The 10,992-nt window shown below is 49.1% G+C and overlaps 1 protein-coding gene across 9 annotated transcripts in view; it reads left to right on the top strand.

Annotated features, from left to right (window-relative positions):
* Positions 1-9,337, top strand: part of SCN8A (sodium voltage-gated channel alpha subunit 8) — a 115,788-nt gene extending 106,451 nt beyond the window's left edge. For all 9 annotated transcript variants that reach the window (XM_040642476.1, XM_040642473.1, XM_040642477.1 and 6 more), the window contains one exon: positions 3,552-9,337. In XM_040642476.1, the coding sequence (XP_040498410.1) occupies positions 3,552-4,699 (1,148 nt within the window). In that variant the 3' untranslated portion in view covers positions 4,700-9,337. The remainder of the gene's footprint in view (positions 1-3,551) is intronic.
* The last annotated feature ends 1,655 nt before the right edge of the window (positions 9,338-10,992 follow it).

The raw sequence follows: 10,992 nt of genomic DNA on the forward strand, positions 1-10,992 counted from the left end.
GGAAGCCCGGGACTCTCGCGGCGGAAGCCCGGGACTCTCGCGGCGGAAGCCCGGGACTCTCGCGGCGGCGGAAGCCCGCGGGCGTCTCTAAGTCGTCTCGTGGGCCCGCCCACTAGGTCACGTGGTCACTGAGTCTCTCCTGAGTGTTCACAGTCGTCGTGGGTTATAAATTCCCTGGTCGAAGTGGGGAAAATGATATAGATTTGACTCTTGCTTTCCAAGAGTTTCAAGTTAACAGGGAAGGTAAAAAGAACTATGGCTGCAGTAACAGTATAATGTGGAAAAAGGAATGGTAAGAGATGGTGAGGTTGGATACTAACGAAAATAGTCTAAGAATATTCCGGTGGGGACCGGCAGGGCTCGTTTTACTGAGGTTTTACTGTGTGCCAGGCATAGTTTGAGAGTTTCTTCACTGGCGTGATCTCATGTGATGGTTGTGACAGCCCAGGAAGCAGGCTACTTCTTAATCTTCTGTGTGTCCGGGGTCACCCAACTAGGAGGTGGCAGAGGCGGAACTCAGATCGGATCTTAACGGCAACGGAGTGACATTTTGCTTCAACCTAACAGCATGGGAGGGGTGATACCCTGGCAGGCAGAGGAAACGCTGGCCAATCGATTGGCCTCCCAAAACATTTCCTTGCCTTCCTGAAGGGTATCTCAAATGGTGAAACACTGGCTTGGTTCCAGGTAGCTTTAACTGACGTAGGCTGGCAGAGGGAGAGTGCCTGAGGCCCGCGGGAAGCAGCCCAAGAGCCGGTGGCCGGGTGGCTGAGCAAGGTGCCAGTGTCTGATTTTCTAGTTCTGTCCGCTGGAGCAGCACATCCAAAAGTGTGTTGCCACGTGGAACACTATCCCCCCCCAGGAAAAGAACCCCATGATGAGATCCCTCTGGCCAGCACTGTACGTGGAATTTCCCTGCGGAGAGTCACAGAGCACATCAGCCTAGAGAAGGTTCTTGGAGGTCCTACAGTGAAGAACTGTTGACCACACCATCCTACCTTTATTTGGATCACAACACCCTTTTGTTTCAAGTAATAATAATGGTATCTCATGCTTTACTGAAACACACCACGTGCCGGTCACCATTCTAAGTACTTTTTTAGTTCTAATTCCTATAGTCCTCACAATGACCATCTAAGTACCACGAGGAACTGAGGCACAGAGAGGTGACCAAGACATGAGGCTGGTGAGTGAGTGAGTGTGCAGGGCTGTCAACTCAGCCCCTGGCCTCAAACCCACACTCCTAAGCTCCCACAAAACACACTTTGGACAGTGTTGCCCTATCCACTGTTCCTGAATGTTTTCTGCCCACCTGTCATTGAGTGGGCCAGAAAACCCACAGACCAAACCATGCCCCCTATTCTCAGATGGTACCCAAAAATAAAGAGGGAGAGTAACTCTACTTTTGGTGATTAGGATTTTTAGTAAATATCATTCATTTGTTCAGAAACAAAAGTATAGAAATTCTTTTTAAATTAAGAGGAGTTAGGGTAACTAGCCCTGGGACCTCCTAGAGGACTCCCTGGAGTGCTGTCTACCCGTCCTTCTCCCCTTTTCTCTGGGGACAAGTACACATTCATCAGACAGAACCTTACTCTGGCACCTTCTCTCTGAAGCCTGACTTGCCCACCAGACATGGAATGCAGTATTCCAGATACTACCTGACTTCTTAAACCATTGGTGGTTGTGCCCTAATTGAGATGTAAGAAGAGAGCTGAGAATTCATCTTGGGTCCTGGCTGAGGTAGACGTTTTCTCAAAAGCTCAAATACTCCCTGGAGTTCTAGCTCCAGAGGACACCCCCAAGAGGCTGTCCGGCCTGCTCCCTGAACTTACCGCCTCTCGTCCCTTTCTGCAAGTTAACATTTTTGTCCTATGTTGACAAAGAGTCATGCATAATGAGCTTGACTAATCACAAAGATAGCTTTATGAAGGAATGGATGGGGGAGTGTAAGTCCGAAATGGTGGCTGTTACTCTGATACGTCTCCAGTTAGACGCCTGTTTGAGTCTTAGAGAAGGGAAACAAAACAAAAACAAAAACAAAAAGATTTTGTCCTAGTTTGAAAAGCTCAGTGAGGCACCTGGGTGGCTCAGTTGGCTAAGCATCTCACTCTTGATCTTGACTCAAGTTGTGATCTCTGGGTCGTGGGATCGAGCCCTGCGTCAAGCCTTGCGTCGGGCTCCATGCTCAGTGGGGAGTATGCTTGAGATTCCCTGTCTCTAAAATAAAGAAATAAATCTTTTTAAGAAAAGAAAAGGAAAACTAAAGCTGTAATAAGGGTTGCATAGCCTTCTGCGGTTCACTGTCCCAGTGTTTGTGAACCTTAGGGTTGAAAGGTATTTCCTTATTCAAAGAAAATCCTTCCTGTCAGTGGAAGCTCATGTTGTCTCGTCAGGGCCTCGACAGCAGGGGAAGGCACTGGAGGAAGAGGGCCTGTCGTTGCCTTCCCTTCAGCTGCCACGTCCCAACCTTTGCGTGTCCTCTTCCTTCTGTGGCCCTTCACTGGGCTCCCGTGATTGCCCTGCAGTGTTCAAGGCAAGCGGTCTGGCCGAGGTGGGCCCCCCCGATAAACGTAAACAGAAGAAGGCCCTCTGGATTTACATGGTCCCACTCTACTTTTATTTCCTACTTGTGCCTTGACATTTTTCTCTGCTGATGCTGTTTCTGATTTATGGCTCTAAACACAAAATCTAGAAGCTCTGAGTTAAAAGCCACTCCTGAGAGATCCCTCTGGTTTTCTCGGCTACTTTGGCAGGGTAGGGACATGGACAATAAGAAACCAAAAATGTCTTTTCAGAGCCAGGAAGAAGATACTTTGAAAATTAGCAGCATAACGGAGTAACTAAGACACGACAGCCTAGGGTCGTGAAGTCCTGGGTGGCGCTGGGCCCTCCCATTCACTGTCGGTGGATATGGAAATTTGCTAGCATTTCGGAGAGGAATCCGTAACGCCTTGGAAAGTCACGCGCGCGCACAACTGAGAAAACTCAGTGTTCTTGAGTGGGAAAACAGATAAATGAGGACCTGTTCATGAAATGGAATACTGTTCAACCATGAAAATGCGTAATCCAGAATTATTTTAATGCCAGCGACCAATCTCCCAAACATAATGCCAAGTCTCACAATTAAGTTAGAGATCTAAGGAACTTGTTCTAAAAAGATAGATACAGTAAAATTCTTTCAGCGTAATCGGATGCTATCTTATCTATCTATGATAGTTATGGCTTCATCCGTAGTGAAGTTAGGAAGAACCTGGAATAACACTACACCATCTCCAGGATTGTGGTTGAAGAGAGGAAGCAAATTTGGTAAAATACTTGCATCTATTAAACCTGGATATTAAATGCATAGATGTCTGTGTTATTGTTTTCTCTGCGTTTCCGTATGTTTGAGAAACGTGTGATTTTCTTTCTTCATCATGACAGTTCAGATTGAATGGTAAGGCGCTCATTCTGTGAAGCCCTTCGAACTTAAGCGCTCCAGTGCCAGGTGACCTGAGAGAAAGGGGTCTCCGATCTCAGTAACATTTCTTCTTCTGTCCTCTTCTTAGGAATGTTCCTGGCTGATATAATTGAGAAATACTTTGTTTCCCCAACCCTATTCCGAGTCATCCGATTGGCCCGTATTGGGCGCATCTTGCGTCTGATCAAAGGTGCCAAAGGGATTCGTACCCTGCTCTTTGCCTTAATGATGTCCTTGCCTGCCCTGTTCAACATCGGCCTCCTGCTCTTCCTGGTCATGTTCATCTTCTCCATCTTCGGGATGTCCAACTTCGCGTACGTGAAGCACGAGGCCGGCATAGATGACATGTTCAACTTCGAGACCTTCGGCAACAGCATGATCTGCCTGTTCCAGATCACAACCTCGGCCGGGTGGGACGGCCTGCTGCTGCCCATCCTTAACCGCCCGCCGGACTGCAGTCTGGATAAGGAGCACCCGGGGAGCGGCTTCAAGGGCGACTGCGGGAACCCCTCCGTGGGCATCTTCTTCTTCGTCAGCTACATCATCATCTCCTTCCTGATCGTCGTGAACATGTACATCGCCATCATCTTGGAGAACTTCAGCGTGGCCACGGAGGAGAGCGCCGACCCTCTGAGTGAGGACGACTTCGAGACCTTCTACGAGATCTGGGAGAAGTTTGACCCCGACGCCACCCAGTTCATCGAGTACTGTAAGCTAGCCGACTTTGCCGACGCCTTGGAGCACCCTCTCCGCGTGCCCAAGCCCAACACCATCGAACTCATCGCCATGGACCTGCCCATGGTCAGCGGGGATCGCATCCACTGCTTGGACATCCTTTTTGCCTTCACCAAGCGGGTCCTGGGAGATAGCGGGGAGTTGGACATCCTCCGGCAGCAGATGGAGGAGCGGTTCGTGGCATCCAATCCTTCCAAAGTGTCTTACGAGCCGATCACGACCACGCTGCGGCGCAAGCAGGAGGAGGTGTCGGCGGTGGTCCTGCAGCGCGCCTACCGGGGACATTTAGCAAGGCGGGGCTTCATTTGCAAAAAGACCACTTCCAATAAGCTGGAGAACGGAGGCACGCACCGGGAGAAAAAAGAGAGCACCCCGTCCACAGCCTCCCTCCCGTCCTATGACAGTGTAACTAAACCTGAGAAGGAGAAACAGCAGCGGGCAGAGGAAGGAAGAAGGGAAAGGGCCAAAAGACAAAAAGAGGTCAGAGAATCCAAGTGTTAGAGGAAAGCAAAAATTAAATATTGTACAGATGTAAAACTTGCAAGTGAAAGATTGTTTACAAACTTCCTGAATATTATCAATGCAGAACAGCTGTGGAGACACTTTAACCCGAAGATCTATACCAAACGTAGTCTGCTTACCATGTACCACGGTTGCATCTTGAGCAGTGACCTGCCGAGGGCCAAGGACCCTGCTCCCTGGACTCCCAAATTTTCTAATGCTTGGGCAGGTGGTTACTGCATGTTCCACATCAGTCAATGCAACTTAGGACAAAACCAACAGGATACAAAAACCAGAGGAGAGGCTGCCGGGACCAGCATATTTCCGTTGCAGCCAAATGGATTTTATTTTTTCATTTTGGTGATTCTCAGAAGCAGAAAGCATCACTTTAAAAGTTTGTTTGTCCATGCAAACTATATTTGCATTCTCACATTAGTTAAGCTAAGCAGCAAAAAGAAAACACACACACACACTCACATTAGCCCGTGTCATTCAGTTGTCAGTTTCTTTGACATAAGCCGTCCTTCTCCACATGGGCTTCACGTGGTTTGGAGACGGGTGGGGGAAACAATCAGGTTTCTTCAGGCTGAGGAGGACTTGCTCAGGCCGATTCCAAACATTGTGCTCGTTCAATGCGTAGAAATGATTTGCATGATGGCATGCCGTGATCAGAAGTCATGCATGAGAACCATACACCACAGGACACTACCGGTCCTGTCCCCTGCACTGGGTCAGCCTTCGGACAGGACCCAGCCCTGCACCGTTCACTGTATTTGGAGAAAAAAATGGTAAGAGTTCCATACCCGCTGCAATTCCTTATGAATTCCTAGAAGTCTTTCACACACCTTCTGGGTAGGGAAACATAACCAACCTAATTGACCGCCACCACCGCCACCAAAACGCAAACCCAGTCCAACAAGCAGATGGATCCGTTGTGTGTATATGTTTAACAGACATCTCTAACATACAGCCATTGTTGCACATTCTGAAAGATGAACTATTTAATGCTGCTCGGTGTCCCTTCCACGGGGAAACTTTGATCTCGAATGGCTCGTATTAATAATGTCACTGTAAAACAAAATCCTAGGGCTAAAAACAAAAAAAAAAATCAAAAAAAAAATTTCATTTGTATTGCAATATTGATGATGATTGTTTAGCCTTCATACTGGAGAACTGACACTTGGGGCAGAGGCAAAAGTGCTATTCAAAGTGGCATGTTATCTCTAGGGGGCAATTTGGGGAACTGAAAACAAACTTTCATGGGGGCTTGGGGTGCTCACTTCATTCAGTGTCCCGTCCTTCTGCACTGTGGCTTTCTCCGGGCTCGGGTCCAGCTGGAGAGGGGTGCAGATCTGCCCAACGGGCCTCTGCCCTCTACGGAGGGTCGTCGCGAGCTCACACACTGCATGATTTCCTCTTGCCTCCATCTCATTTTTCCACCAAGCGGGGCTTCCCTTACCTCCAGAGCTGGGTGAGGGCAGCAGCACGGGGGGCTGTGGCGGTGGTCTCTTTCGTGTCGTTATAGAATAGTCACTGGTGGGACCTGAGGTAGGGACGGAGCCGCCTCTGAACCCAGCCCACTCGGTTTCTTTATTGCACTGATTCTCACGAGAAAGCGATTTAGTAGGAATTCTTAAGACGTCCCAGCTTCCCCCAGCACAGTGCCCTCTCGGCCAATCGTGCTACCCGCTTAGCGACCTGCCCGTTGTCCCTGGAGGGTGGCTCTGCGGGGAGCACCGTGTCTTCCGTTCCATCTCCCGCTTCAGGGAAGACAGTTTTTAGTCCAGGGGTTTCTCATCTGATGAGTAGAGCTCAGAGCCAAGATGCTGCAGTTGAATGTGTCAGGAAGTCGAGACAAAGAACGAGGAGAGGCTTGAGCATGCGAACCAAATCAAAACAATTTCTTCCTGAACCATAAAACCCAGGGGGCCTAAAAGCACCCCATAATCAGACACACCAACCTGCCTTGCAGTAGAAGCCCTTTGGTGTAATTGTAACACCCACCCGCCCGGTTTTGCGTAGAACCAACCAGAGCAAGGCAGTAAGCAGAGCTTTCTATCTCATTGGACCAGTAGAAACTCGGCCCAGCTCTCGTCAGCCTGCTTCTGCGGCCTCCTCCGTAGAACTTTTGTACCACGCCCGACACCAGGTTGGAAAAGCATTTCTCTCAGTGACCCTGCTAACTGCTAGGACGAATGTATAGTAACACGCACAGGCTACATCGTACACAGCACAAAACAGAAGCTGACATGTGTGGCTATTCTTTTTAAGAGAATTATAAATACTGTAATATATCATTTTATTTTATTGGCATGCCTTTTTGTAAATACAAATTATTAACTTATTAAATAGGAAATGGCTTCTGGCTTATGCCACTGTCATGTTTATTTTTATTTTTTATACTTTTCTTTCTTCTTAGAACTTAGATGCTGTCAGCCAATGTACATCCCCAAACCAGACAGACAGACAAAAAATTTTTTATTGCTAATGGTCTTTTCCAAAACAACAAAAAATATATATATTTTTGTTCCAATGTGCAATAAATTCTAACCACTTCTATGCAAGATTTGGCTAAACTTCATAATTGTTCTTAGGTCTTGAGATGGGCGACAGAGCTATCAGATCCCGCTCGGTACCCCAAGTGCTCACGCTAGTGATGTCGTGAAGCTACTAGAGCATATTTATGCGATTTTTCTAAGATCTGACCTCCTCCCCCGGAGCCCCAGCAGCTATCGCCTCAGTAACACACATGGGCCTTGGTACCTGATACCCATCAGCCAGCTTCACAGGGAAGAAGCCACGCCCGCCCGACTTGATGTTTCAACTTTTTTTTTTTTTAACCTTCTCCTGCCTTCTTTCCCCTCACCCACCGTCCCTCCACCCACTCACTCACTCACTCTCTCACTCACCCGCCCTGCTCCACCCTTCTTTGGTAGTAAATGACACCATCACCAGCAGTTCACACCCGCAGTTAACAGGCATTGAACCGAAAGAGTCCGTGACGGCGTTTCTGCACGCCCTCACTGAGTGCGTAAGTGGCAATGCTTTGCCAGATATTAACGAAGCCAATCAAAAAGCAGCAGCAGCCACAGTATCACTGCACATATATATATATAGATATATAAATATAAATATTTATTTTTTGTAGCCAGGTCCTTGGTGCAGTATTTATACTCCACAATCCACCTTTAAAAAAGGACAAAAAGCAAAAAGACACGTGTGATGCTGTTAATTTCAAACGCAGAGCCAAAGCCACTGAGCAGCAGCTGACACGGTTGCTGGTTTGCGTATGAAAAACACTTTCCCCTCTCCTTTCCTTAACCTCCTCGTTGCTTTGGCGGAGGAGACCATAATTTACAGCAGAGGGTGAGAGCCGCCAACACGTCCCGAGTCAACATGACCTACTCCCACTTCTCTAAATGAGCCGCTTTTGGCGTCAGAGATTGACTGGGGAGAAATAACCAGAAGCTCCCAGTCAAAGCCCCTGGAACGACAGTGCCCAAAGTTCTTTTATTTTCCGCCGCAACCAATGTAAACTTGTAAAAGACCACTAGTGAAGATTAGTGTATTAGTGAATGCATGGAGGCCAACACTGCTCTAAATGAGACATGATTAAAAAAAAAAAAAAAAGTACATCACTACTATAAGCCAAAAGGAAACAAAATAAAAACGACCCTTTTTACTGTACAAGGGAAGCCTGTCTTGGTGTCTGTTTGTTGCTTGACTATCCCAATTCTTGAGTCCTGGGAGGCGGTCTGGGAATTGGGACCTTAGCACATTTGGGAAAAGGAGGGGAACAGAAGGGAGAGAAATCAGTGTCTCTCGCCAAGCTCCGGCTGAGAAGTAGAGATTGGAGAGACGAGCAGGGTCCCGCCTACCACCTCTTCCCCTACCCAGATCCCCACCCACCCACCCACCCATTGCATGTGGCGTTCTTCCCCCTCCTGGGCCAGTGCTTCCAGGCCCATGAAACCCCTTCTTCACCAGTCCACCTGGCAGAGCCCCTAGAGATGACGTCAGCCAACCCAGCCGGGCTGGCCTCACTTCTGCCTTTTTCACCAGTATGTTAAAAAACAGGAGAAAAAAAAAAAAAAAACTATCCTAATGCCCCAAAGCTTGGGCAAGCACAATGCCCAATAGTCTCCACTCTGCTAGCTAATGCTGGGCCCTGCCCTCCATCACCCCAACACATACACCAGCAGACTACGGCTGGTCTCCTTCACATTCGTGCAGGGGAGAGGGGCACCACTCCCCTCCCTCACCCTGCCCTGCTTTGGGGACATCCCTCTCTAGGCCATGTCTCCCCGTCCAGGAACACTCTCAGGAGGATTTTGAAGTGCCCACTCTAGTCCGTTCCAGTAGCTCCACTCTGGAGAGAGATGGCTGGTAGGTCAGTCCCCATCCTCCTCCCCTCGGCCCCAGCCTCCAGGCCTGCTGTGGAGGTGAGATTGCCATGGGTTATGACTTTGTGACTTGAGTCCCGGGCATCTTCTGTAATGATGCCTCTTTCTTTTCTCAGATGTTGCCCAAAGTTTTGCAAAAAGCTTCGTTCATTTTCAGGTACCCCCACCCCCTAAAGAATCGGCTGCAACTAGCCAGCCAGGGGGACATCAGGAGAGAAAAGGAAGTCTGGGTTGGGAGGGGCCCAAGGTGTGCACAGAGTCTGTGCTGTGGCTCAGCTCTGTGATTTCTTGGATTCCCTTTCCAAGATTACCAAGATTTCCTCCACGAAAATGCTCCTGAGGCACCCCCTGCCCCTGCCCCCCACTGCTGTTTGCTGTACATAGAGGCTAAGTGGGGTGGGGTGGGCGGGTGTGCACGTGTGGTGTGTGTGTGTGAAGAATGTATATAGGTAAAGGGGAGCGTGGTCCAGTGGTTCCAGAAAAGGGACAGAACTCCTGTGTTCCATCCCCAGCTCAACCACTGGCTCGCTGTGTGGCCTTGGGCAAGTCACTTAACCTCTCTGTGCCTCAGTTTCCTCATCTGTAAAATGGGGATAATAATACTGACCTACCTCACAGGGGTGTTGTGAGGCTTTAACTAAATGTTTTGTAAAGTGTTTTGAGATACAGAGGCAAAGGCACTAGGGAAGGGCAAAGTATTATTTGGACTTAAGGAAGATGAAATGGTAACAAATGCTGCTATTCTGAGAGCCATTTTAAACTGCACTGCTCCAACCACCCCCGCTTCTCATCGCCAGGACAGCAGGTCGAGAAAATGTCTTTCCTTTCACTTGCTTCTGGGGTTTGTGATTATTCTAGACACTTAATTTTTTTCCCTTGCTGTATCTCCTCCTTCCCTCACCACCTCGACTTGTTCCCTGTTCCGGTTACGCGGAAATGGCAGAAATGCTTGAGAAATGAGAATGCATAAGTGGATTGGAAGTTTATAGTCTGAAACTTCAATTTTACTTTGTACTGTACACCTTTTTACTTTAGAATTTGCAATAAAGGGTTACGTCAATCTTGTTTTCAACTCTCCTCTTGGACTGGCCTGTCATTCTGTCATTGTTCTCATACCAAAGCCCCCCGACCGGGGGCAGACAGGGACTCAAGCTCTCCCACCCAGCAAGACCCCACCGCTGTCCTCTTTACCTTCCCCCACGGCAGGGGACAGAGTCTGAGGGCTCACCCAGGCTCAGCTCCGCAGATGGGCCGGCCAGGCCCCAGCCACTCAGGTGGGTGGGAAAGGTCTGGGGCTCCAGGTAGGGTAGGTCTTACTGTCTCCTCCATTCAGGAGGCCTTGCCTGAGTAGGGAGAGCAGCTTGGAGGCAGCAGCCCCTGCAAGTGGGGACACCTCTAGCTAGGCCACCCCTGCACACTCCAGCAGGGCCTCCGAGTAAACGGAAACTCCCTTACTGGTCACAGATCGTTCCCTCTGAGTTCAGCTTTCGGCTCAGGCAGCTCTGGGTTCAAAACCTTGACTATGCCACTAACTAGTTGTGGCCAGTTTCTTTACGTGTCATGGAGAGCGTACCTGCTTTTCTTGGGTTCTGAAGATTGTATCAAATAATGTAGGTAACGGCTTGGCACAGGGCCCGGCATACAGTTGGCACTCACTAAATGGTAGCTGTGGGTGCAAGAATTCCCGTGAGAGAAGGAGGTACTAAAGCTGGCAAGTGGGGGGCCTGCCCCACTCCCGGGCACACTGGCCCGGAGCCCCTCCTCTCCCACGGGCAGCCCCACTGGCGATGCGGCCATTTGCAACAAACCGACTCTTGCTCCCTCCTTTCCGTATCTGGTAACGTTTATAAGATGACGAAGACGACACTGGGCCAGGGCTGTGCTCCCGTG

This window comes from Ursus maritimus, unplaced genomic scaffold, assembly GCF_017311325.1.
Source record: "Ursus maritimus isolate PB19 unplaced genomic scaffold, ASM1731132v1 scaffold_26, whole genome shotgun sequence".
NCBI lineage: Eukaryota > Metazoa > Chordata > Mammalia > Carnivora > Ursidae > Ursus > Ursus maritimus.